This window comes from Marmota monax, unplaced genomic scaffold (genome assembly GCF_021218885.2).
Source record: "Marmota monax isolate L192 unplaced genomic scaffold, Marmota_monax_Labrador192_F-V1.1 WCK01_AAM20220418_F8-fsc00057, whole genome shotgun sequence".
Lineage (NCBI taxonomy): Eukaryota > Metazoa > Chordata > Mammalia > Rodentia > Sciuridae > Marmota > Marmota monax.
Window position 1 is genome coordinate 1,300,724 of NW_026693933.1, and position 27,320 is coordinate 1,328,043.

At 32.7% G+C, this 27,320-nt stretch overlaps 1 protein-coding gene across 9 annotated transcripts in view; it reads right to left on the bottom strand.

Moving 5' to 3' along the window:
• Dgkb (diacylglycerol kinase beta) overlaps window positions 1–27,320 on the bottom strand; it is a 769,121-nt gene that overhangs the window by 541,014 nt on the left and 200,787 nt on the right. For 6 of the 9 annotated variants that reach the window (XM_058585317.1, XM_058585316.1, XM_058585318.1 and 3 more), the window contains exons 3-4: window positions 7,131–7,207; window positions 3,447–3,467 (exon numbers count right to left, since the gene is read on the bottom strand). In XM_058585317.1, coding sequence (XP_058441300.1) covers window positions 3,447–3,467; window positions 7,131–7,207 — 98 coding nt within the window. The remainder of the gene's footprint in view (window positions 1–3,446; window positions 3,468–7,130; window positions 7,208–27,320) is intronic. The other 3 variants (XM_058585320.1, XM_058585322.1, XM_046463657.2) reach the window with 1 other exon arrangement.

Genomic DNA, 27,320 nt, shown 5'->3' on the forward strand with positions numbered 1-27,320 from the left:
CAAATATCTAGATTAATTTACCATCAGTGCTCTTCTGCTCAAAAAAACTACTGCTGGTGATTAAAAAAAAATCAGAGACAAAACCCTAAAAATAAACTTCTTGTTTGGCTGGGTACCCTTTGTTCTACTTCTCCTTGGAAAAAAGCAGAGAGGTCACCTCAAGATAAGATACCAGCATCACTGTATTCTATAATCTGGTATTTAACTCCTATTTAATAAATGTTATTAAGCAAATGAAGGACAAATGAATTTATACAGTATCTAAAATTCACACTTAAATTTGTTCTATTAAACTAAAGAGAGAAACAATTTACTTTCCAAATCCATTTACATTTATTCCATAATCTCACTTTTGAGAAAATAACTGAATAGAATTGGCTTAATTGTACCTTATGTACTCTAAATAATTACATACATTTTATTTTTTGTATGATTATTATATCAGTTTGTGGTAGAAATAAATCAATTTTGACAGCTATCACCTAGCAGTCAAATCATTAATACAAGTTCTCAATGTAGAAAAGATGTAGCAGATGGTTCATTCTCAAATTCTGTTTTCATAAATAGATGATAGTGTATCTTCATAAACATTGAAGTTTGAGTAAAACTGCAAGAAGCTATTCAAGGTGATTTGTTTAATTATGTTATAACTCATTAAGGTAAGAAATATAGATGTAAATAACTTCTTAAATTGTTGAACATGATTTCATTCTATGCTAGAACAATTTTCTGAGTATCAGGGCATAAAAAGTCAAGCCCACATATTGAAAGGCGAAGTACTGTAGATTCCAAGAATAATCAATAGATGGTCAATATCAGGTTAATAACACAGACTTTTAGTTGGCAGTTTATTTTTGTGTCTTGTAGTTTGCCTTCAAAACTGTGTCTCCTCTGTAGGTTTGATGAGAAGGGGAAAGTCACAAACATGACACTAATGGTAGTAGAAATGCTGGTAGAAAAAGATGTCATTCCTGGTTCAATACAGTTGTGAGAGATGGAGCAAATATCACAGCATGATAGTGCTTACACTGGGACAGCATTCAGGGTTGAGGCCAGCTTGGCAGTGGAAACAAATATTGTGTCATGTCCCCTCCCTACCACATGATAGAAAGAAATAATATACCCGTTATACTTCCTCATGTTTGCACAAAAAAAGGTGTCTAAAAAAATTAAGGATGCAAGGTTGGTTGGTGTTATAATCTCAGATGTTCTAGCTAAATTTCTCATTTGGTACATGATCCAGAATTTTTGGATAAAATCATGTTGGTCACTAATGTGTGACCTGTGGTGTCAGTGTCTCTAAATGCTAATGGGACACATACTCTGAGTCACTCACAGAGCTGATTATTTCACATACACTTTAGAGTTAAAATCTTTTAACAATGTAGTTCAGCTGCTACCCTCTGTATTTTATAGGTGAACAAGGCTTCCTAAGGTTGGGATTTATACTCAGTTCAGCCAGACTCTTAAGACAACATTTTCTATTATATTTTCCTTATGCTTTCTTTTCTTTTTCTTTTTTTTAAGAGAGAGAGAGAGAGAATGAAAATGAATTTTTTAAAAATATTTTAATTTTTAGTTTTCTGCGGACACAACATCTTTGTTTATGTGGTGCTGAGGGTGGAACCTGGGCCACACACATGCCAGGCAAGAGCACTACTGCTTGAGCCACATCCCCAGCCCCTCCTTATGCTTTCTTTAATGGAAAACATTGGATATGGTTTAGTAATTTTCATTTACAAAAGGATTTCTGTATTATTGTTAATAACAATATCAATGTCAATATGTTTTATAAAGACAATTAAAATATTACACTTGAGCTGGGGGTATAGTTCAGTGGTACAGTATATTAAAAAACTAAATATTACATTAGTTAGCAGCACTTCAATATGTAGGTTCTAAATTCTCAGCTTTTTTATTAAGGGATGACAGCAACTTACTTGTCTGAATGCAAAACATACAGACATTAACAGAAACAACAATGCACAATATCAAGTGCAAAGATGAGGGAGGCCCAGGGAGATTTGAACCCTAACACAGCCTTAGGCCAAAGACCAACTACTGATGGGAAAACACCACATGCAGAGAACACTGGTACCTCAAAGACACAGGTAGAGCAATAGCACAGGTAACATTCTCATTTGTGTGTGTGTGTGTGTGTGTGTGTGTGTGGTGCTGGGGATTGAACTCAGGGCCTTGTGCATGCAAAGCAAGTACTCTACCAGCTGAGCTATATCCCCAGCTTGCTTTTCAATATTTTTTAACCTTTTGGTTCCCCTCAGCTTTGCCTGGTCTTTTTATTCTGCAAGAGATTTCTTGGCTACTAAAGAACAGCAAATGGAACAAAGGACAAACAAGGAGAAGAAAAGCAGAAATTCATGCTGTCCAGGACTGGTGTCTAAATCCACCAAGACAACTCTGATATATCGATTATATTTTACATGCAGGGCATGAAATCACTGTGCTTATTGTTACAGAAAGCATCAGAATACTTGAGAACAAAAAACAGCTTTTATGTATCCAGTATTGCCCAAGAGAAACAATATTATAGTTTTAGACAACTCATGCATTTTAGTAAGAAAATATGCCTAAGTTGGTAAAAAATATATCTATATGTGTATACATGTATGTGTATCTATATGTGTATACATGTATCACATAAATCTATATATGTATACATGTATCACTATATATATGTGTGTATATATATACATACATGTATCACATATATCTATATGTGTATACATGTATCTATATCTATATCTATATCTATCTATATCTATCTATATCTATAATATATCTATATCTATATCTATATAGATATATGATAGATAGATAGATAGAATTATCTACATGGAGCACCCAATAATGTGTTGTAATTCTATACATTCAACTGAACTAGTGACCTATAACTTCCCTGGAAGAAAGTAATAGAAACAACAGACTGTTTACCCTTTTTCCCAGGAGGACAAAATTAACAGCTTTGTGAAAGTTATGTTTCACACAGAGAATCAAACATAAAATTGTAGACAAAACAAAATAAAAAGACCTTATCATTGTATTTTGAATGCAATTTTTAAATCTTCCATTTTAAATTAATAAATTGAGACTTTCATTGAATAAGCTAATTCATCAGTCTCACTTGTCTGGGTGAAATTAGAAAATTAAATTCCAGAGTATACAAAACTGAAGTCCATACTCTAGATGTTTTTTTTTTTTTTTTTAAATTCTATTAAGATAGCTATTCCTCCATTTAAGACACTATTTTGAAAAAAAAAATTCTGTTATACCTGACCTCAATTATAAATTTATGAGTATTATAGCTAATATAATACTATGTAAACCTTATTGATTCAGAAGTATAGTTCAGTGGTATTGGGTGAGAAATTCATAGGTCATATCAGAATAAAAGAAGAAAGATTGTAATAGAAAAGAAAATGTCTTACTTGGTTAAGAATGTCTTGTTTCTGTGCATGCAAGGAAAGAAAGAATACATGTGTTAATGTAAGATAATTTATACTCATTATCTCATGTCTCTGATAATTATATTAAAAGTTCAAGTTGATAGATGGGTTTTAAAACATATCTTAGGCCTATGGATCTCAAAATATGATTTTTGACAGCATCAGCACCATAAACTGGAAAAGTGATAGAAATACAAATTCAGCAGCCCCCACCCCAGAAACACCAAATCAGAAACTGGTGGAAGCAGAGAGACAAGTAACATTTCATGTTTTAATAAGCCCCCACATAATTTTGATGTACACTTGAATTTGAGAACCATTGACTAGATCAGTATTTGAATAAGCAAACAATTTGAACTGACATGAGAAAAATATAATGAATAACACATACAGTATGATGAAAGTCATTGAAAGTGGATAATGAAAATATGAGCTTGCAAAAAATGTATTAGATAATGAATACTTATTCTCCATTCTTCATGTTTCCTTTTATTAGCATAACATGCCAATCTTTTCTTCATGCTTCTAAAGATTATATGTATTATTTCCATACATTGACAAATTCTTTGCATTTTTTAGATATCAATAGAACAATTAGGAATTGATTTTAAAATCCAAGACCAAAACAAAAAATTATGTGGAATTCTAATGATTCTACTACTCTCATCAGATAATTTACACGTCCTCACAGTGTTTTATAGAAAATCTTTTTGCTAAGACTAGGTCTCTGCTACAAACTAGTTGTAATCATACTCTTAACTTCATATTATTTATATAATATTAGGTAAAGACCAGTAGGAGCAACCTCTTACCTTACCAGTCACAGGTCAGCAATAATTATGTGTCTGTGATATGCCGCACTTATTATAAAAGCAATAACATCCACTACCTTCCCCTTCCCCTATTCTTCGTAGGAATCAGGGCCTTTCTGCTTTCTATGGCTTAGTCAATGGAGGAGGAAATCTTAAGAAAGGGCATCAGCCTTAAACTGGGTCTCTGAATAGTAGTTTTAATTGTGGTTGTTGTCATCCATCTAACTAGTTAATCTTTGAAACATCATTTTACTTTTTAAAAAATAATTTTTTTTTTATTTAAAGACCTTACAAACTTATGAAATTAGATATGTCAGGTCTTTTAAAGACCTTTATTCAAAGAATATTTAAGGTCATTGTTTGGATATCTGCTACTGATTTCTTCAAAGGACAAAAGAATTAAAAATAAATCATTGTGCATATTAAACATAATATTTCTACTCAACTAAAATAGGCTTAAGAAGTTCATAACTTCTTCGGATCAAGTTTTCATATACAACTTTTAAAAGTCAGTAATGCAAGCAAATTATAAACGAAGGAATGCATATACTCCTTTAGCAGCTTTACTTTGTATTGGGAGATGCAATTTAAGGGACATTCTGTTTATTCTCTTCACAAATGTATTTAATATGGATGATATGTCATATCTATTTTAGGAAACAAGGGATTAATTATTTATTCTAAAGTCAGCCTTGATTAATCACTTCTCTTGTATTATTGAGCATCAATAAGAGTCATTCATGCCAAACAACTTTGGTCTCAACTTTGCTCAAGACAGAGTGACGATTTCACCTATGAATTAACAGTAGAAATTCTTTCATTCTACTAGAGTAACTTTTCATAAACTCTATAAGGACATATTAAAAATAACTATGGGCGTTAGTATTTTCATTCTCAATAGAGGACATTCCTAATTATTTCCTATTGGCTTTTATAAAATACATAACTTCTTTCTTAAAAACTCACAATACTTTAAAATTTTCACCTGAAGGAAAAATTTCTATCAATATTCAGATCAACGAGTGGTTTCACCCTTAATTTAGAATTGCTGTTGGGTCATAATGAGATCCAGCTTTTTGTTTATCCACTCTCCATTATTTTAATAATGCATTTCTACAGATCTGTGCTTTTACAGAGAGGTATTATATGATTGAAGTCTGACATCATATGTGTGTCTAGCAAAGAACCTAGAAATTACCACAATAAATCCAGTATATAGTGAATGATAGTCCTCATGAAATAGATAATATTAGCAAGACTACATCTTGGGAATTGTTTAAATAAGAAATCACTGAGGTAAAAAGTCTATGATAGCTTGCAGCTATCTTTAGGGAGAAAAATAAGTTTTAATCTGTGTATAGAGTAGATAAATATGCATGTTTTCAGGTAATATGGTGATTGTTAATATTAATGACATTTTTCATTTATAGAAATTTAGTGTAGTTGACATCTCTAATTTCCACACTCTGCTTTCTTGGACTTTGAGATTTTCAATTCTACAAATTAAGCCATTAATATTATTTTTCTCACACTACAGCTTCTAGGAAAGTAAATTGTGAGGGAAATGCAGACCAGACGTTTGTTTTGTTCCTGATAGAGGAAAACAGGAATAGTTTAAAAATTGCCTTTATTTTCCCCACCTTTTTACCATTAAACATAATAATTTTATGTTTTAAAAAGAAAATAAATCTTAGACTAAATAGATATAAAAAATTATCATACTTAGAGAGAATAAGCAAACGTGACATGAAAAACAGCTATGAGAAATAATTGATAGGGATTTATAAAACAATAGGAATATTTGAAGGTTAGAATCTAGAGATTAGACAGGAATACTTAAAATCAAGTTCTAAATATTCCAGAGAAGAATAAGATTGAAAGACAACCAGGGACTGTGTTCTTGTAATCATGGAAATGCAAAAAAAAAAAAAAAAAAAAAAAAAATGACAACAAAAGAGATATCACATCTTTGTCTGAAAACAAATCTATCTAGATGGTACATTTAGGTAAAATTGTGTTTTGCTAAGAGCAGTCTATTTTAATTCCCATAAAATCCAAATATCACTCAGTGAAACCTCAAATGAACTAATGGTAATACTGACACTCAAAATGTAACACTTCTTAACTAATATTAAAGGAAAGACTTTTTAACAAATGATTAGGAAAGGGAAGGCATTCATTCCAATATGGCATACGAAAATAATTAGTTATATTAGTTAGTTAAAAAAGAGGACTTCAGGAATTCAAACCATACTAGTAATAGGTTAAGCACAAGATTGGAGGAAGAAATTACTTTCCTTTAGTACAAGCTGGCTCCTTAAAATGACAAAGTGATTATGTACATCACAATATCTTTGAGGAAATAATTTCCTGAATGGGACAACTCTCATGCCCCACACTAATGCCCATATTGGTTGAAATGTGTAGGTTATAGAGTGAGAATCAAGCACCCTCTCTCCACTATCTGATCTGATTTCTTGACATCTAAAAAAAAAAAAAAAAAAAAAACTAACACTATTTAAATGATCTAACTTTTCAAGCATATAATGTAGAAATACAATATCATTAGTAAATTTTGAATGAAAAACATGCTATATTTATGATACCTTCAGAAAAGCATTTTGTTGTGAATATTTTTAATGTATGGTTTATGGTAATGATTTATGGGATGTGATATATACATGTATGTGTATATATGTATACATATACATAATATATGTGTGTTTATGCACGTAGGCATATAATATATATATATATGCCTACACACTATACATATTTTCAAAAACTTTGAATGAAGAAATACCCACTTCTAACCATAAATATTAAACTAATATAAAGAAAAAAGAAGTTTTACCCCTTCAGGATTATACTTTGCAAGCACGCCATTACCATGGAATTCTTCAAGTACATCCTTTAATTTCTTTGTAGAATCTACAAAAAATAAAAAAAAACACATAAATTGTTTAATATGTCTACTATGGTCACATAGTACAGGCCAGAATAAAAGATACAAAATGTAAATAATCATCAACAGAAATGAATTTAAAAACCATCATGTAAAATGTAAAATTTTTTGAAATGCCATTTATTTGGAAAAAATAATGACAAAAAAGAACAGAAATAAGTATATTCTACCAAGTATATTGCTTAAGAACAGGGCCACTGACTCTATATTATATGAATTAATGAGCAAATAAGTGAATAGGTAATATGTTCTCTTCATTTATTTCCATAGCATAAAATATAAATAAATGAAATACACAGTTCAAAAAGAAAAAAGAGAACATAGTCATTCCTTGTCAAACTTTACAATTTATTTTCAAATATCACTGCATTAACTAACAACAACATTGTTAAGGTTTTGTATCATATTAGGTGTTGAGATTAATAGCAAAATAGCGTCCTAAACTAAAACAAATACTCTTTGAATTAATATTTTTAATATTTTACTATTTTATTAGACTGAATGTACTATTATATATTCAGTGTACTAAAACAATGCTCTCATAGAAATATAATTTTTGATTAAGCATCTCAGATATACGGTGCATTTAAGTTAGTTAGAAACAGTAGATAACAAGTATAAGTTATCTAAATATTCAATCAAGTTTAAATAATAGTAAATGAGTAATCTTGAAATAAAGTGTAGGAATTATGTAGATTCGTTTACAGAAGGTGGCAGGAGTAATTGTATCCTAGCAGTTGAGTATAATTCTTTCTGACTTTGCCTAAAACTCAGTATTTTTTTTTTTTTGGTAGTGTGCATTAAACTTGGGGGAACTTGACTACAGAGTCACATCCCCAGACCTGTTTTGTATTTTACTTAGAGAGATAGTCTCATTGAGTTGTTTAGTTCCTGAGTGCTTGCTGAGGTTGTCTTTGAACTCACAATCCCTCTTTCTCAGCCTCCTGAGCCACTGGGATTATAGGTGTGCGGTGCTGTGCTTGTCAAATATCTCAGTGATATTTGACCTGCATAAAATATTTCCCAGTTCCAAAAAACCTCATTTTTTCAAATAAGCTTTTGAAATACCTATTAGAAAATCCACTCTTGATGGGTGTCCATCAAATGTATCATGACTGTATTTTGTGAACTCTATTTTCACTTGGAATGTACAGTTTTCTTCCTTTATATTTTAAATCATGTGTGTTTGTACGTTTGTGTGAGTTATTTTTAATTGAGATAAAATTTATATAACATAAAATTCACTGCTTCAACTATTATAAATATGCAATTCTTACATTTTCAGTACATGCTCAATGCTATACAACCATCACCAATTGTCTGATTCCAGAATATTTTCATTTCCCTGAAAAGAAAGCCCATGGTTATTAACCAAAACTCCTCATTTTTCCTTTCTTTCCGGTCCTCGATTACCACTAATCAATTTTATTTGTATATCAATTTACCTATTCTGGACATTTAATGTAAACAGAATATAGTTTCCTATATTTTTCATTTTTAGTACCTATTGTGATAGCACTTTTTAATCTGTCATCAAAGTTAATTTTCTCTCATGTCACTTACTAGACTGTAGGTTACCCTAGAACAGAAAACACATATTTACATTTCTACACAACTTCAACTTTATGACAAAGCTGAAACAACAGAATTGTAATAAATATTTGGATTGAGTTGAAGATGTAGCTCAATGACAAGGCTGGGTTTTAATTCCTGGCACCACCATGAAAATAAAGTGGGATTAATTTAATAAGAACCCTTCCCAAACTACAACAAATTATGGTAATTGTGTTGACATGGTTCTTGTCGAAACTTACATTACTGCAGAGATGAAATTATGTATTCAAAGGAAAGGTGAAGCTGATCCCTTATTCCCAAATCCCTCTCATGGGTAATAAGGTAGTATTCTAAGGCAAAGGACCCTTTTATCCCTTCTTGCTTAAAAGTAGATACAGAATCTTCTATGCATACCAACAGAGACATAAATTTATAGTAATATACACAATCTGCAATGTCATATTCCAATAAACTATTTTAACTATATTGTAGCTCCATAATAAATGAAAGGGGAAGAAAAGTTTTTGGTTTCTTATAGACAGGCCCCAACAAAATTTTTGGAGACACTGCCTAAAGCTGGTCTTTTCATTTCAGGTTTCCATAAGAGTAAAAAGACATTTGTATGTAACTGCCCCAGAAAGGGTAAAAGTTCTAAAAATTATTCATGTTGTATTTTACTGATTTATAAGTCATAGTTTATATTGTACTATTTCCAGTACAGAGAACATGAACTAAATTAAGAGCCACAAATCTTGATATATGTGACTGTTATTTCCACAAACTGAGGCTCAATTATGAACTTGGACTAAACAATTTAAGAAAAGTATTTCATATTCAGTTGACTTACTATCAATTTAACTTCTTCCTTTTCTAATACTCAAGTTCCAGAACCAATTTTTTTAGGGGGGCAGATACCAGGGATTGCAGTCAGGGTCACTCAACCACTGAGCTACATTTACAGCCCTATTTTGTATTTTATTTAGAGACAGGATCTCACTGAGTTGCCTAGCACCTTGGTTTTGCTGAGGCTGGATTTGAACTTGCGATCCCCCTGCCTCAACCTCCTGAGCCACTGGGATTACAGGCGTGCACCACTGCACCCAGATAGTTCCAATATCTTGATACAAACTTACCTAGGATCTAATTTCCACTTCACAAATGTATTTTGTAATTATTTTGTTCTTCTGTTCTTGTCTCAATAACCTTTCTTGGGCCTAGTCTCTCCAAGATTGAGGCCTTGACTTGTCTCGCTAATCATCTGCAGATTGGGGTTTTGGTACAGGAATACCCAAGGGACCTAGATATCCATAATCTTTGAACAGCATTCTTGTATGTAAACTGCCTACATATCTGCTTTGATTCTCAATTTTATCAGCTTGTGAATTTCCTACTTTTGTACTTTACCTACCTTCATGAGAGAACTCATAGTATCTTACTTTGTAATTTCACTAATTTTTCAATTTCTTCCTACATTTTTGAATCTGATATCTCTGGATCATGTTTTGTGAAAAACAGTTTCAGGGCACTGAAGAAGAGAAAGGATTCAAATCTAGGACTGACTTACCCTATAGGACCAGACAGATACTAAGGAAGTAACATCTGGATGAAAAGTCTATAGGTAAGACATGGTGTTAGTCACATTGCAGTTAATATCAGCGCTCCATATGAAAGAGCACAATGACAGATTTTGGACTCAGGAACACTGAGAAATCCAGGCAGATAGCCAGCCAGGCAAGGCAGCTGTGAGCTAGGGGATCAATTCACAGTTCATACATATCTATAATGGGATAAAGATCTGGTGATCAGGAAGATAGGCAAATGAAGTGTGAGGCAGCAAGTGTTGGGCAGTCAGGTTCAACAGCTGTTTAATCTTTGGGATATGGAATTAGGATGGATGTTCAGCACAGAACATTGAATCTTGTAGAAATCAAAGAGGGTTTATCAATTTTATTTATTTTTTCAAAGGACCATCTTCGGGTTTTGTCAATTTTTTCAATTGTTCTTTTGTTTCAATTTCATCTCTGATTTTAATTATTTACTCTCCTCTACTGCTTTTGATATTGATTTGTTCTTCTTTTCTAGGGCTTTGAGATGTAATGTTAGGTCATTTAATTGTTGACTTTTTCTTTTAAGGAATGAACTCCAAGCAATAAACTTTCCTCTTAGATAGCCTCTTTAACAAATGGTGCTGGGAAAAGTGCAAATCCATATGCAGCAAAATGAAATTAAGCCCCCATGCACAAAACTCAACTCAAAGTGGATCAAGGACCTAGGAATTAAACCGGAGACCCTGTGCCTAATGGAAGAAAAATAGGCCCAAGTATTCATCATGTCAGTTTAGGCCCCGAATTCCTTAATAAGACTCTTATAGCACAAGAAATAAAATCAAGAATCAATAAATGGGATGGATTCAAACTAAAAATCTTCTTCTAAGCAAAAGAAACAATCAGTGAGGTGAATAGAGAGCCTACAGAATGGGAGCAAATTTTTACCAAATGCACAACAGATAGAGCACTAATCTCTAGGGTATATAAAGAACTCAAAAATCTTAACACCAAACCCACAAATAACCCAATCAATAAATGGACCAAGGACTGAACATACACTACTCAGAAGATGATATAAAATCAATCAACAAATATATAAAAAAATGTTCAACATCTTTAGCAATTAGAGAAATTCAAATTGAAACTACTCTAAGATTTTATCTCATTCCAGTGAGAATGGAAGCTATTAAGAATACATAAAACAATAAGTGTTGGTGAGGATGTGGGGAGAAAGGCACACTTATACATTGTTGGTGGAACTGCAAATTGGTGCAGCCAATATGGAAAACAGTATAGAGATTTCTTAGAAAACTTGGAATGGAAGCACCATTTGACCTAACTATTCCACTCCTCAGTCTATACCCAAAGGACTTAAAAACAGAATACTGCAATGATGCAGCCACATCAATGTTCATAGCAACACATTCACAATAGCTAAATTGTGGAGCCAACCTAGATGCCCTTCAGTAGATGAATGGATAAAGAAAATGTGGTGTATATACACAATAGAATACTACTCATCAATAAAAGAGAATAAAATCACTGCATTTGTAGGTAAATGGACGAATTGGAGAATATTATGCTAAGTGAAGTAAGCCAATTGCAAAAACCAAATGCCAAATGTTTTCTCTGATATGTGGATGCTGATCCATAAGGGGATGGGGGGAACATGGGCAGAATGGAGGAATTTTAGATAGGTCAAAGGAGAGGGAAGAGGAGGATGTGTGGGTAAGAAAGACAGTGGAATGAGATGGACATCATTACCCTAAGTACATGTATGAAGAGATGAATGGTATGACTCTACTTTGTGTACAATCAGAGATATGAAAAATGTGTTCTATGTGTGTAATATGAATTATAATGCATTCTGCTGTCATGTATGACAAATTAGAATAAAAAAATTCAAAAAAAGATCATTGTAATGTTTTGAGTAACTAATAAAAAAAATTAAAAATAAATCAAAGGGGGGTCATGAATTACAGCAATTCTGAGACACAGGGATAATTCCAGAGGTGCCTACACTTGACTTGTGGGACAAAGGACTTGGAGAACAACAGTGGATGCCGCAGTCCGGCTGCAGAAAAATAACCGGGGGGTGATGAACAACTTGTGTATGTTGATACAGCAGGAGTGGAAGCCGTTTATTGTAGGACAGGATCGGTATTTATACATTCCACACAGCTTATCTTAATTAGCATAAACTAGATACATCAGTCAACCAATAAGGAATCTCCACAATTAATGGCTCGCTGGTGTTACTTCACAAACCACTCCCTCTGGCATTTTGCCAGGCACAATCCAGATTTGTTTACAGACTCTAACATTTCTCTGGCAAAATGCCAGGCGCCATCCTGACTTGTTTACAGACTCTAACAAGTGGATACCAATTGCAACCATGACAGAAGCACATAAACCTTCCCTGGAAGTAATTTAATATTAATAACCACAATAGAAGATTGTGCTTAATTGGGGTTATTCTTTCCATTATTAGCAGAATCACTTAAGAACTAAGGTAATACCAAGTCTCAAAGTAGGACTCTTTCTACTTGGGAAACTCCATTACAAAGTGCTTGGAGATAGAGAGCAGCTGATAAAAGTATATTTGCCTCTTACAACTTGTCTCCCCAGCACCTGCATTGCTATATGAATACTTCCCAGTACTGGGAATGTACTGGGAATTTCTCTCATATTGACTCAGTCACATAATAAAAAATGGATGAGAATTAAACTAGCTGTTTAAGGAATGAATATTAAATTATTATGTAGTTTTGAAAATTCTAAATTGTACATAATTTTAAGGAAAATCAAATTTCCTTTCCATAAGCCTGAAATAAAAATAAATTAATAAGGGCATTTGGCACTGTATACCCAATGGGTCCTAAACCCTGCTACATTAAAACAAACAAAAAACAAAATAAAAAGTTTTTAGTTTATCTGACATCTCTTTAGGCATTGTGACATCTTGCATGAACTTTTTATAATTTCACTGACTTTTTATTACAAAAAACTTCAACAAGTACTTATCAGGTTAATCTCAAAGGCCACATGGAGTAATGAAGCAATGTAAAATCAGATAGATTTGGATTTGAATCTTGGCTGTAGAATTCTTGGCTGAATGTACTGGGCATAGTTTCTAACTTGTCTGTGTCTCAGTTTTCTAATACTTAAAATTTGAATAATATTATGAATTTTGCAATACTGTATCTAGCAAGGTGCCAGTGCCTAATAAATTCCTGTTCCTTTGATACAACTTCAGCCATCCTTCAATAGTTCCATATTTGCCTGCAAATTTAAGTATAAACCCTTCCTATTGGAATCATAGGTATGTATAAATACAATGAAACACTCAAATTAATAAAATATTTTCTATCCTTCCAAATTTGCACATCAATATCCAGCCATTCAATTCCCAAGGCATCCCCTGAGTTCAGAGTTCTTTCTGTGTTCATGATATTACATTTGGCCAGGATTCCCTTCAATGTCATATGAAGTTCAAATATAATGTGTCCTATACTTGACCTGCCAGCCTGTCCACCCTACTTCTCAGGACTGCCTTCAGTCACTGTAGGTAGTAGCTGCCTCTCTCTGGAACTCCTCATAAAAGCTCTTAGAATCTACATCTATTAGTGATAGCTTGCATATGTAGTATTTTAGTTTGCAAAAGTGTTTATTTTCATTTCAAAATCACAATGAATTTACCTTTTTCCCACTTAACACAAGATCATTATCTATTAAGAGTCACACAACTAAAATCAGCTGAAAAAATTTGAAGAAGTGATTACTTTTATATATATAAACAAACATTCTCTTTCTTTGAAAAAAATAAATGTTTCCAATTCAACCAAGGAACCAAGTTAGGAGTTTATGACTTATTACTTTAGTTAATGAATTTTATTACTTATTTTTACAGTACATAGACATATTTGACTTCTATTTACTGTCTTACATTAATGGGTAAAGAATATATCTTCAGTATATACAAAAATATAAGAGAAAGCAAAAGAATCATATGGATACTTTCTAAATTAAAATGTTTTACCATGTTTACATTTTTGCTTGGGTTATGTTTTTATTTGACAATTATAGAATTTATATTGATAATAATAGAATTTATATATAAATATATAAGTTATTTCTTTTGAAAATTTCAACATACATGTAAATTTTACATAATTATTATTTTATATAATTACTATTAGTATGTATTATGAATAAAAAACATAAAATTTTTATGCTTCATTATTAGGGGAAAACACAGAAAAGCAAAGGCCTATGATACAGAATTAAAAATTGTTCTTCAAGCCAGCCTCAACGCAAGGCACTAAGCAACTCAATAAGACCCTGTCTCTAAATAAAATACAAAAAAAAATTGTTCTGCAAACAACATATCCTCATTATGCCTCATAAGAAAACCTGTTTCTGTTTGTTCCCAAGTAAATATATTTTAAAAGCTTAGGCCATTATTTTTACTACCTAAATATTAGTGATAGTGCTATGAGAATACCAGGACATATTCCATGGTTAAAAAGACTACCTAACATATAATGTGCATTTGCTATTTGTACAAAATATTTGTGAAGGCTAACTATAAATTCATAATTTAGCCCTTTAGTCATCAAAGTAGACAGTTTCATGGTTCCCAGTTTCAGTAAGGTTGGGTGAATTGTGAAATAGAAATGATAACAATGTTATCTTCATTGTGCTTTTTCTGAGATTAGTATCTGGTACATAGTAAATAGCAAATAACTATAATCCCTTATCATCATCTGGGCGATCAGACTCACAGTGACCTCTGGGATTGCTTTATTCCATAACCTTAATTTAAGGTTACTCTCCATCCTCTTTATTAAAAAAATTCTATAAATACTTTAAACTCCCATTTTTTTGGAGCCAAAACCAAGAATATAATTTAAACTCTTTTAAAGTTATATTTAACATACTAATTTAAAATTTTTTGTTATGCAAAATTCAGTTCGTTGGCAATGGAAATAAATGTAGTCATTATATGTGCTAAATCAAAACATTTAATGAAATGCAATTATGAGTTACAATTCTGAATCTGCACATTATTTCAAAATTTTAAACCCATGCTAGTTCATAAGATGACAATTTTATTTAGTTTTTTTTAAAGTCCTTATGTGGGTTGCAAAGAACTGAGAAACCATTCTGGCAACAATACTGTATTCTCTGATCACAATGCTAATAACATCCTCTTTTAGAACAATATAAAATTACTGAAGTTTCCAACTATTTTCTGAACATAAAATTTTTTAGTTCTTTGTACATTTACAAACAATCTTAATATCAGGCAATGTTTTAAAAGCAAAGTCTGTTTATCTTTCAAGCATTCAGATTTTAAAGGATAAGTTGCTCACATACATATATTAAAGAACCCAAAACTCTATAATATTTTCAACAAATCTTAAATTCTGAATAGCACTCAGGGAAATGTAGCATATTTATATTGTGGTTTTGTGTATCTTCTCATCTTTGGCACAGCTCAAGAGGCTGTGATGATCTCAATGTGAGAAGGAGGCTAGGAATTGTGTACATAATTGGAAGTAGTTCAGATGTTTGTTTCTAGACTTTGCTTTTAGATGACCAAAGGGATAGTCCCACAAATGGCCTCTTTTTTCTCCCTCTAATTCTGAAAATATTAGAAGAAACTACATTGGAGGACTCTTCCAGCCACAATATCTTATGATAATAAGATCCTGATATATATATATATATATATATATATATATATATATATATAGAGAGAGAGAGAGAGAGAGAGAGAGAGAGAGAGGGTCTACATATTGTCCTACACTGCTAAATATTCCTCTCTGGATATTCCCACCACTGATTTTTACTTCTTGCAATCCTTACCCCACTTTTTAATAGAAAGATCATGCTGAATGATTTGTAAATTTTTAATCTCACTATCAGGTAAGCAGATAAAGCAGAGTCGGGCTGGAGGTGAGGAGTGCAAGAATTCCAGTTCAGAAAGGAAAATGTTTTTCTTATATGTTGAACTGGTATTAGAACTTCTAGTAGTGTACTTCAGATCCAATTTAGAATTATACTTATTACTCTGAAAAGTAGTACAGTTTGATCTAGTTCACATAAAGCTTAAACTAATTATGTTAAATATGATCTTTACCTACACTGTGACAATCAGTCTTCAGGTTTTTCAAAATTGGGGGAGGAGGACTGAATAATGACATACTATGTTTGTGGACATTTTCCCTCAGTTCTGATTATCCTTCTTGTCTGGTATTCAGAAGGGACATATAGAGTGCTGTTTTTATGAAATGACATCTCTCACAGTGCACATTCTAATGTTGGAATATTTGCTACAACAACTTCCAACAAACTTTGCCATATTTGCTATCAAATAAAAATCCTACTCCAGTGCTAGTTAAATGTGTTAACTGTTCAGAGGTGAGAGGATTTCTGATGCACTTTCGCTGTATTTCATATAAGAGGACCAAGGTTAGTCACACATTGTTTAAATGCTTTTGAAGTTCCAAAAAGAAAGATGATGTTCCAAAAAGAAAGGATGATGATTTTAGAAAGGAATTTACTTACAAAGCAAGAGCGAGTGGGTTTGGGAGATTTTAGTTTCATATAACATCAAACAATTTAAAAATCAGGCATAAGCAACTCCAGCGAATAGGCTACAGCAGTCCCCAGGGAACTGGAGGACTCCTTTGACCAATATGCTCCTACTACAGAGGATATTCTTCATCATGTAGACATTGTTTTCTTTCTTTTCTTTAACCAATATCATCTCATAAATTCACTTAGTAATTAGAAAAACTGTCAGGAACATAAAAACTGCCAAATACAAGACAAAACTATTTATTTGTTTCCTAGGTCTGTTATAAAAAATAATAGAAGTCTGGTGATTTAAGCCAATAGATATTTATTCTCTCATAGGTCTAGAGACCAGAGGTCTGAAATCAAGGTGTTAACAGGGTTGGTTCTTTCTGGGGGTCCAGAGGGAGTATCTATTTCATGCCTCTCCCTCAACTTCTGGTGCCTGCTGGAAAACCTTGGTGATCCTTGACTTGAGGTCCCATCACTCCCATCTCTGCCTCTGCTTCCACATGGCCTCTCTGCTCCTGTGTTTTATAAAGACACTAGCCACTGGACTTAGAGCTATCCCACCAGAAATCCAGGATGATGTCATCTTGAGATCCTGGACTTAACTGGATTTGTAAAGACTCTTTTCCTTAATAAAGCCACTACATGTTATGACTTAGACATATATTTAAGAGCCACTATTTTTTTTTTTTTTGGTAGCAGTGATAGAACTCAGGGGTACTCGACCACTGAGCCACATCCCCAGCCCTATTTTGTATTTTATTTAGAGACAGGGTCTCACTGAGTTGCTTAGCACCTCATCATTGCTGAGGCTGGCTTTGAACTTGTGCTCCTCCTGTCTCAGCCTCCCAAGCTGCTGGGATTACAGGTATGTGCCACCACACCCAGCTGGAGCTACTATTTAACTTACTAAATATTGGGTTTAGGTAGAAATATTAAAGATGATGTGCAATCCAAACTTTTATTGACATATTTCTCTGAAAACCTAGGGCTTTAACAAAATTTGTTAAAGTCTATTGTTTTAAAATTATTTGTTACTTCAGACTCTTTGAAAAGCACATGCAGGTAGAAATACCTACAAAAAATAAAGGGAGGAGGAACAAGAGTAGGTTGGGAGAACCGCTAGACTGTGAAGCAAATCCAACACCAGTGAAAAGGACAAGGAGGAAGAGGATTGGGTAGCAAGGTCTCAGACAGTGGCACAGTAGTCTTCTCAAGAATAAGAAGGAGTTCCTCAGAAAACATGGCCCTTTGAAAGAATTCTCTGTTGGAGAGGACATCCTAGATTTACTACCACCGTTGCACTTGATTTGCCTGCGAGCAGTCCAGGGAGAACATGGCCTTGGTGTCAATACTGCAGCAAATTTAAAGTGTTACTCCTAAATGATTAGGAGGTAGTCAAAGCTCATGTGAGAATCTTTCTATCATCATTCACAAAATAACACAAGAATTGAAAAGAAGGAAAATTCTGCAACACAGCTCCTTTGATAGCTCTAGAAAATCAAATCTGAGAGCATCCTAGGACATTCTTCTAGTACTATTGATTGTGAGATAATATCCAAATGATCTTCATGACTCCCAATCCCATGGTTATTTTTGAAGCAAGTAGTATCGGCAATCTTAAAGGCATATTCATCTATGATGGAGATAAAGTATTTGGAGTGCTTATAAATGGGGATGTTTGTTCTCTGACAAAGGATTAATTAAAGGGTCCTGATTGCAAAAAAAGAATTCAAGTTGATCAAATGAGGTACAAAAAGAATCTCATGACTAACAATGTCCAAAGTCTGGATATAAGAAAGATTTCTCTAGTTTGTTGCTAAATTTCCAAATATTTATGAACAGAGCTACACATCAGATATTTTTATATATTGGGGAGGCCCAATTTACTACAATGAATAGTATGAATACTGAATAGTGTCTATGAAATACAATTACAGAAAAGAGTTTAAAAAACTTAATTTTTGTTAACTGGAAGAAGACAAAAGATAAATACTTGATGCAAAACTTTAAAAAAATTTAGAACATGTATACAAAAATAATTTGGCAACTATACATGAGTATGATATGAATATAAACATAACAGAGTCTCTATATCACCAGATACATTCACATAAGCAAAGTGAATGGAAATGAATGTGAAATGAGAGTTTCAATTCTCCTACTGGTACCTATGGCATCAGTTGGTGGTTCACAGCCTTTTATTTGTAGACAGACACACAAATATGGGAAACCTGAAAAGCTCTCTCATATTTGGGCATGGCCAAACATCAGGCATTTATTTTCTTTCTTTCTTACCCCCACCAGCTCCCTCCCATTACCCTTCCTCTTCAGTCAGCATCCTTATTGACTGCATCTTCCAGACCTCACTTTTTAATATTAAAACTCAGTCAGGAAATCTTCAATGTTTTAATTTCTAAAAATTCTTTATGTTTTGTCAAGAGTTCTGTTTATTCATTGCATCTTATTTACTCTTCTTTCTGCTTAAGGCAAATGTAATCTGTACCCGAGGCTTACAGGACAGGCACATAAAATGCTAAATTAATTAGGTATTACAAGATTAATTGGTGCTTTAGGACTTCGTGTTATGCAGAATTCTCTGCTGGGTCTTGTATAGATGTTTAAATATTTATTATTATTTGAGAAAATATGGTTGGGTGTTTTATGTGTTGGAAATATATTCCCGTCTATTAAAAATAATGGCAGACAGGCTCTTCCTATTAAAGAAAATCAATAGTTAACACATTTTTAATAACGTTTTAGGTTTAAAGGAGAAATGAATGCATTATATTTCTTATGTCAAAATAGTATATAAGCAGTGAATTCAGTGAAACTAACTGAAGAATCACAAAGAAAGTAATGAAGAGACCAAAGAGTAAAAAAGTGAGGAACAGCATTGGGATTTAAGCAAGTAGAAGTCCAGATAAATCTGAACAGTTGCAGTCCCCAATATCAGCTTTTCTAAATAAGGGATTCTATCCTCAAGATAAAGCAAACAGTGATGAGGGGCTCAGAAAAATATGATGAAACTGTCTGTCTCAAAGAAAAATCTGGAGGAGAGCTCAAGAGGACTTTTGCACTGGATCAAAGATGAGAGATCACAAGGAGATGTAAATTGGCCATAAATAAAAATGATTATACTGGCCAACATCTGTCGTAAATTCTTTAGTATTGCAGTCTGTCATGCATCATGATAAAGGCACGTTAATAGTAGACAGTTATATTTTCATGAACACACATGGTCTCACATTTGTAGTTTCCACTGCACAGGGAAAAATTTCCCCAGACAATAAGGGCGTGGCTCTTGTAAATGGGCTTAAGTAACTAGAATTTGTGAGAGACCCTTGAATTATTTGATTTTTGGTCTTTACTTGCCTGAGTGTTATGACGTCATATAGGAATAAAACTTATACAAGGGCCAGGTTAAAATTCTGGACCGAATGACTGGGCCAAAAGATTTATAAAACTTGGAGCATTCTTCCTCATGTTGTCTCTATAAGACTGAGAAGTTCTAGTAAAGAATTTCCTCTAAATCTAGGGAGAAAAGAACATTTAAATAAAGAGAATTCCAAGGAATTAAACTCAAATTTTTACCTACTAAGAGCTTTGCCTAAAGCACATTGTTTAAGCACATACAACATTAAAGGGAAGATTTCAAATTTTGTTCCACTAAAAATCTGAAATCGCAGGAAAACTAAGAAGCAGTATGAAATAAATTGTCAAAAAACTTTAGGTTTCCTCTTATTTATATGTGATTATCATTATTATTTTGCTCTAGTATAATTTGAATGTGTCATAATGAAGCTATTTGATTAATAACTTTTAAATAACTGACCCTTTGAAAATGTTATTTAAATCTTAATTTGATTATAATTGGATATCATTCATCCTTTTCCCAACCTTAGAATCTATGAAGTCATATGCAATAGTCTTCTCAAAATTATTAAATTTTCTAGGGAAGTCCAAGTTAATAAAGACAGATGGCCAACTAAATGAAATTAGAAACCAATTTATCTAAATTTGTTAGATTTAAAAAAAAAATAATTTCTTATTATCTTAGACTTTTCCACTCCCTTTTCTCCCTTTCTTTGCTTTACTTTCCATCACAGATTTCTTTACATGCCTTGGCTATAACTGTGCAGAATGAAGTCATATTAACTAGCATGTTACTTTGCAGTTACTTGGAAGTGGTTTTGTGTTTTAAGGCAGGATCATTGCAATTTTTTATGATTATGTAATTAACAATTCCCATTTTAAAAAATGAAAGCACTTCAACATAAAAAGAAAATCAGTCATAATTTCTAAACCTGGAAATAATGTCTATTATCTGTGTATTGAGAGTCTTCAAGGATATTTTCAATAAGTGGACATAAATGCATATTTATAAAACTGCAATCAGAAATTACAGAAATAACATTAGGAATTATGTGGCATTTTCAAGATGCACTTTCACTTTGAATATATTAAGTATTTTTTTCATGGTAATAAGTATAAACCCATTCCATCAACATTACTGACGGAATAGTGTTTCTTTGTATAGTTATATCATAGTTTAGTTTATGAACTGGCTTCTTTGGGGCATTTCAATGAAATATTTGTTAATATTCATAGTCTAATAAAAGGAGAACATATAGATTTTGGAAACATTTCATTCTATTCTTACCATAAATTCCAAAAAGCAGTATTGATAGGTCAAAGGTTTCACTAATTTTAAGGCTTTGCTTTATATCCTTCTAATCTAACGTTCAGCAAGTTTGAACGAATTAAATTTGTCACAGCACTATGCAAGAGGAAAGTAGGATTATTGTGTGTAAAATCTGAACATAATTTATATGTGAAGCAAATTTACTTGCATTGTAACTATAAGAATCAAACACATCAAAATGCCATATTAATTCAAACTTCATATCACTGTAAATCACTTAAGTGAACCTAGGTGTAACTAGCAGATTCTCTGATTTACTTGCATTATAGTAGAGTGATTACTGATATCATGTTCTTAAAAAGAAAAGGAATAAAGAAGAAAAGTGGTATAAAGTAATGAGAGGACAGGATTCAGAGTTAGGAAACCTGTTCTACTAGGGCAAACATATTCCCTGAATCTGATGATGATGATTGTTTTCATCTTCAAATAAAAATAGCATTGTGGGCAATCTCTAAGCCTTTCTAGTTCTAAAACTCTACCTCATGTACAACTACAAGAATGGGATCCTAGTTAAAATAAATTATACTCTCTGTATGTATAATGTCAAAATACACTCTGTCATGTATATCTAAAAAGAATAAAATTAATTTAATTTTAATAAAATTAAAATAAAATACATAAAATTTATTAAAAATTAATAAACATTAAATTCTATATGAAAGTGCTCTAAGGAAATGACTATTACTTATTTTTGTAACTTTTTCCCATAGAACCTCACACATAAATTACCTTGCATGAAATCATCATTTTATGTGCCATAAGGATCATATTAAAATCTATTTTTAAAATAAGCATGCTAAGATGGTTATTAATCAAATATCATTTCATAGGATTACCTAAAAATAAAATAAGAATTGATTTTCCAGTACTTATTATTCTACACTCCTTGGCAGATGGAATCATTTTTCCCATTGCTTGAAATTTTTCCACAAAGAAAATAGATAATTTTGGTCTTATGAAATGTTATTAATAAGGGAATCTTATTAATTGGTTTTATATTTCCTGTATATAGGAACAAGAGAGAACTGATGAAGGGGTTGACTTCTAACTTTCATTCTTAAATAGATAGTTTTATATTTTAAAGTATGAGTTATTTATATGTCCTAATTTTTATTAGAACAATTGTTTTAATTAACAACAATTTAGAAAGGGTTTGCTATCATGGAGCACATTGGAATGCAGTCTCTGAAAAACTTCTTTAAAAGCCCTCTGTTTTCCCAGAAGGGCAGAACCTCAGCCTCAGGGACTGAAGTTCCCTGTGCTTCTCCTTTGCTAGGAAAGCAATAAACCTTTTTCCTTTTTCTAAAGCAAAACAAAACAAGATAGAACTTCCCTGTTTTAACAGTATTATATTTTAATTAATATGTAATAATTATAATTGTTTAATATAAACATGGATAAATATACATGATCAAAATATGCAAACAGCAAAAGATATAGTGTTAAAAAACTGAAGTCTACTATAAACCTCAGAATTCAATATTTTATCCATTCCTATTATGTTAAAACATTTCTGTTTCTTGTTACACTATCTGTTGATTCCCTGATATTAAAGGTGAGAAATAGGCTTGTAACACATCCAAAGATATTCAAAATTTTACTGGCTATATTATTGGTTTTATAATTCCTCCAGTGTGATTTACAGACAGATATCAGAAATAGAGGAGATGGACAATGTTTATAGCAGCACAATTCACAATAGCTAAACTGTGGAGCCAACCTAGATGACCTTCAGTGGATGAATGGATAAAAAAAAATGTGGCATATATACACAATGGAATTTTACTCAGCAATAAAAGAGAATAAAATCATGGCATTTGCAGGTAAATGGATGGTGTTGGAGAAAATAATGATAAGTGAAGTTAGCCAACCCCTCAAAAAAAAATGCCAAATGTTTTCTCTGATATAAGGAGGTTGACTCATAGTGGGGTAGGGAGGGGAAGCATGAGATAAATAGATGAATTCTAGATACGACAGAGGGGTGGAGGGAAAGGGACTGGGCAGGGGATTAGCAAGGATGGAGGAATGTGATAGACATCATTATCCAAAGTACATGTATGAAGACACGAATTGGTGTGTACATACTTTATATAAAAACAGAGGTATGAAAAATTGTGTAATAAGAATTGTGATGCATTCCACTTTCATGTATTTAAAAAATAAAACAAAAAAGAGAAAGAAATAGAGGAGATGGATATTCTGGGAAGTTTCTAGTGAGTACACTGAGAGTTAGGTTGAATGGGCTTATTTTTTTCTTTCTCATTTTCACTCATAAATCACTGTAATAAACATAAGTTTACTCAAAGAACATGTATGAAGACACTAATGGTGTGACTCTACTTTGTATACAACCAGAGATATGAAAAATTGTGCTCTATATGTGTAATATGAATTGTAATGCATTTTGCTATCATATATAACATTTTTTAAAGTAAATGTTTTATGTAGTTAGATCCCAAGCAAATGAGTCCTTTCTCCTGCTGACCTTCTGCTGCTTCCATAGCCTCAGCTAATGATAAGATGCTACAGCCAGAGCTATGGCATAAAATTTGTTAGCATAATTATGAAGAGTGAGCATTTCATATTTCACATCTGTAGTTAGACTCATTAGGTTAGAAACCTAATGGGCTGTAGACTGTTTTATTTCTAAGTAAAAAAGCTATAGCCTAACTTAATATGGCTCATAATGGCTTTTACATATGTTTCAAATCCTGTGGAAATAGAATATAACTTTATTCAGCTTGTGGTATATGTATCTCTCTCTTTGCTTTTTAAAAATTGAGTTTTACAATAGGATAATTTTGGGCTAAATGGGCAACAGAAATAAAAATCATATATCCAGATGTTTCCCATATTAAATGGAGGGAGTTTGCAGTATTTTTGTTGAAATGGAAGGTACTTTTTACTTCACACAGAGCAATCTAAATTTCAAAGACTCAGAACATAATAAAATACAAAGCAACAACTCTCATGAATAAAATTTAATGTTGTCATTAAGCAGTTAAGGATCCTTAAGCTCAAGAGGATCATTTCATGATGGTTCACACTTACCATTACACACTTCTGGACGTGTGACCAGATGCTATTTAAAAAAAAAAAAATCCTGAATTTTGGGCAATTCAGTGGCCTGGGCTAACTCATATGAGTTCTTCTAATTGGCATTTTTTGTACTTCCAACTGGCATTTTATTACTGTAAATATTCCACTAAAAGGATCTGTTTTGATCCTTCAATTCTAGACTATCTGATATGTATTTTCGATGGAGTCTAGGAATATCATTTATTTCATTGTCACTTTTTATTTTCCCCAGTCCTGTGATGGGGATGGAACCCAGGACTTTGTGCAAGGTAGATAATTGCTATGCCACTGGGACACACTCCCAGGTTGGCAAATTTTCTTAACTATATCTTTACATTTTTATTCACTGATGGAGATTTTTCATCTTCTGTGGTGTTTTATTTTCACAGGGCTGATGTAAAAGTGGGACATGGAATGCAAGGAAATGAGTTGTGCTGACTCCAAGCTGGGGCACTTGGATAATGCATGCTTCTGCTTCCCTGTTTCTGACAGCTGGAAAATGGGTATGACCTGGACCCAGATTAAAGCAGGTAAGAAAAGGAAGAGCTACATGATATGAGTAATATCAGTATCTAAATGATCCTCAGATGGCCTCTAGATTGGAACATTCCCCTATATATTTTGTACCTCAGTATACACGCTGCTTCTTTTTTTATTAGTTGCTCAAGACAATACAATGATCTTGACATATCATACATTTGATTCAAATAGGATATGAATTCTCATTTTTCCACATGTACAGATTGCAGGATCACATTGGTTATACATCCATGTGTATACATACAGAAATCCTAGTATCAGTTGTATTCTACTGCCCCTCCCTATCTCCCCTCCCCTCCCCTTCCCTCCCATCTCTATTCTCTACCCATTCTACTATGACACTTATCTCTCTCTCTCTTTTTTTTCCCCTTCCCTTCCCCATCACACCATTGTATATGCATTTTGTGAACCCATGAGGGTCTCCTTCTGTCTTCCGTACTATTCCCCTTCTCCCTACCTTTCCATCCCTCCTCTTTTCCTTGTTTTCTGGTAATCTTCTTCTCATGCTCTTTCTTCCTACTTTGTTTTGAGTCACCTCTCTTATATCACAGAAGACATTCAGCATTTGTTTTTTAGGGATTGGCTAACTTCTCTTAGCATATTTTGTTCTAGTGCCATCCATTTCCCTGTAAATGTCAGGATTTTGTTATTTTTTTTAATGCTGAGTAATATTCCATTGTGTATAAATGCCACATTTTTTAATCCAATCATCTGTCAAAGGGCATCTGGGTTGGTTCCACCGTCTAGCTATTGTGAACTGTGCTGCTATGAACACTGATGTAGCTGTGTCCCTGTAGTATGCTCTTTTTAGGTCTTTTGGGTATAGTCTGAGAAGGGGAATAGCTGGGTCAAATGGTGGTTCCATTCCCAGCTTTCCAAGGAATCTCCATACTGCCCTCCAAATTGGCTGCACCAGTTTGCAGTCCCACCAGCAATGTACAAGTGTACCTTTTTTTTTACATCCTCGTCAGCACTTATTATTGTTTGACTTCATAATGGCTGCGTTTCTTACTGAAGTGAGATGGTATCTTAGAGTGGTTTTAATTTGCACTTCTCTGATAGCTAGAGATAGTGAGCATTTTTTTGTGTAATTGTTGATTGATTGTATATCCTTCTCTGTGAAGTGTCTGTTTAGATCTTTGGCCCATTTGTTGATTGGGTTATTTATTTTTTTGTTGTTTAACTTTTTGCGTTCTTTGTATACTCTGGAGATTAGCACTCTATCTGAAGTGTGAGGGGTAAAAATTTGTTCCCAGGATGCAGGCTCCCTATTTACCTCTATTCTTATGTCTTAAAATTTAGGGTTTCTGTTTATGCATCTTAACCCATCCTAACAAAAACATTTCAGTATTTTGCCTATTTTTGTATTATAAAATTTCAAAACCACTTAGCAGCACTTACAAAGATAGGCATGCAATACTATCATTTACTTCTTAACCAAATGATATTATTGGTCTCTGAGAAAAGAAGCTATATTGCTAGGTTAATTTTGTGCCACTTGAAGGAGGATGTTCCAAGCATCAGTTAGATTCCATTTTCATATATTAAACCAAAAGTTAAACTATACCATATTTTAGTTTGGATGGTATTGTGAGCATGATATTCTCAGCCACTTGTTTAAAAAAAAAAAGAAAAAAAATACCTTGTCTTCTGCTGAGGTGATTATGAAATACACTAGACTTTATACCTCTGTGTTGTTTTCTTCTGTGTTAAAAATAGATACATGGTTAGCATTCCAATCATAAAGATCTTCAACAACATAAATTGTATTAAATAACTTTTTTAATATTTGACCTAATTTTATTTTTTCTGAGAATTCCTGCTGATTTCTGATGTTTCTTGTTAGCATCGATTTTTATTGTTTCATGTTATTCTCTTAAATATTAGAAATAGTAATACTTAGAATGCTTTTGCATCCTAATTTTCTCTTTTCCTTATTATATTTTTTCCTAGATTCAACTGTTGAACTTTTCATCTTAAAGTTTTTTTTTTCTTTCAAACTATTATTTTCTTCAAATGATTTGTGATTCTTGGTTATTCATTCATATTTTGCACCAATAAAAA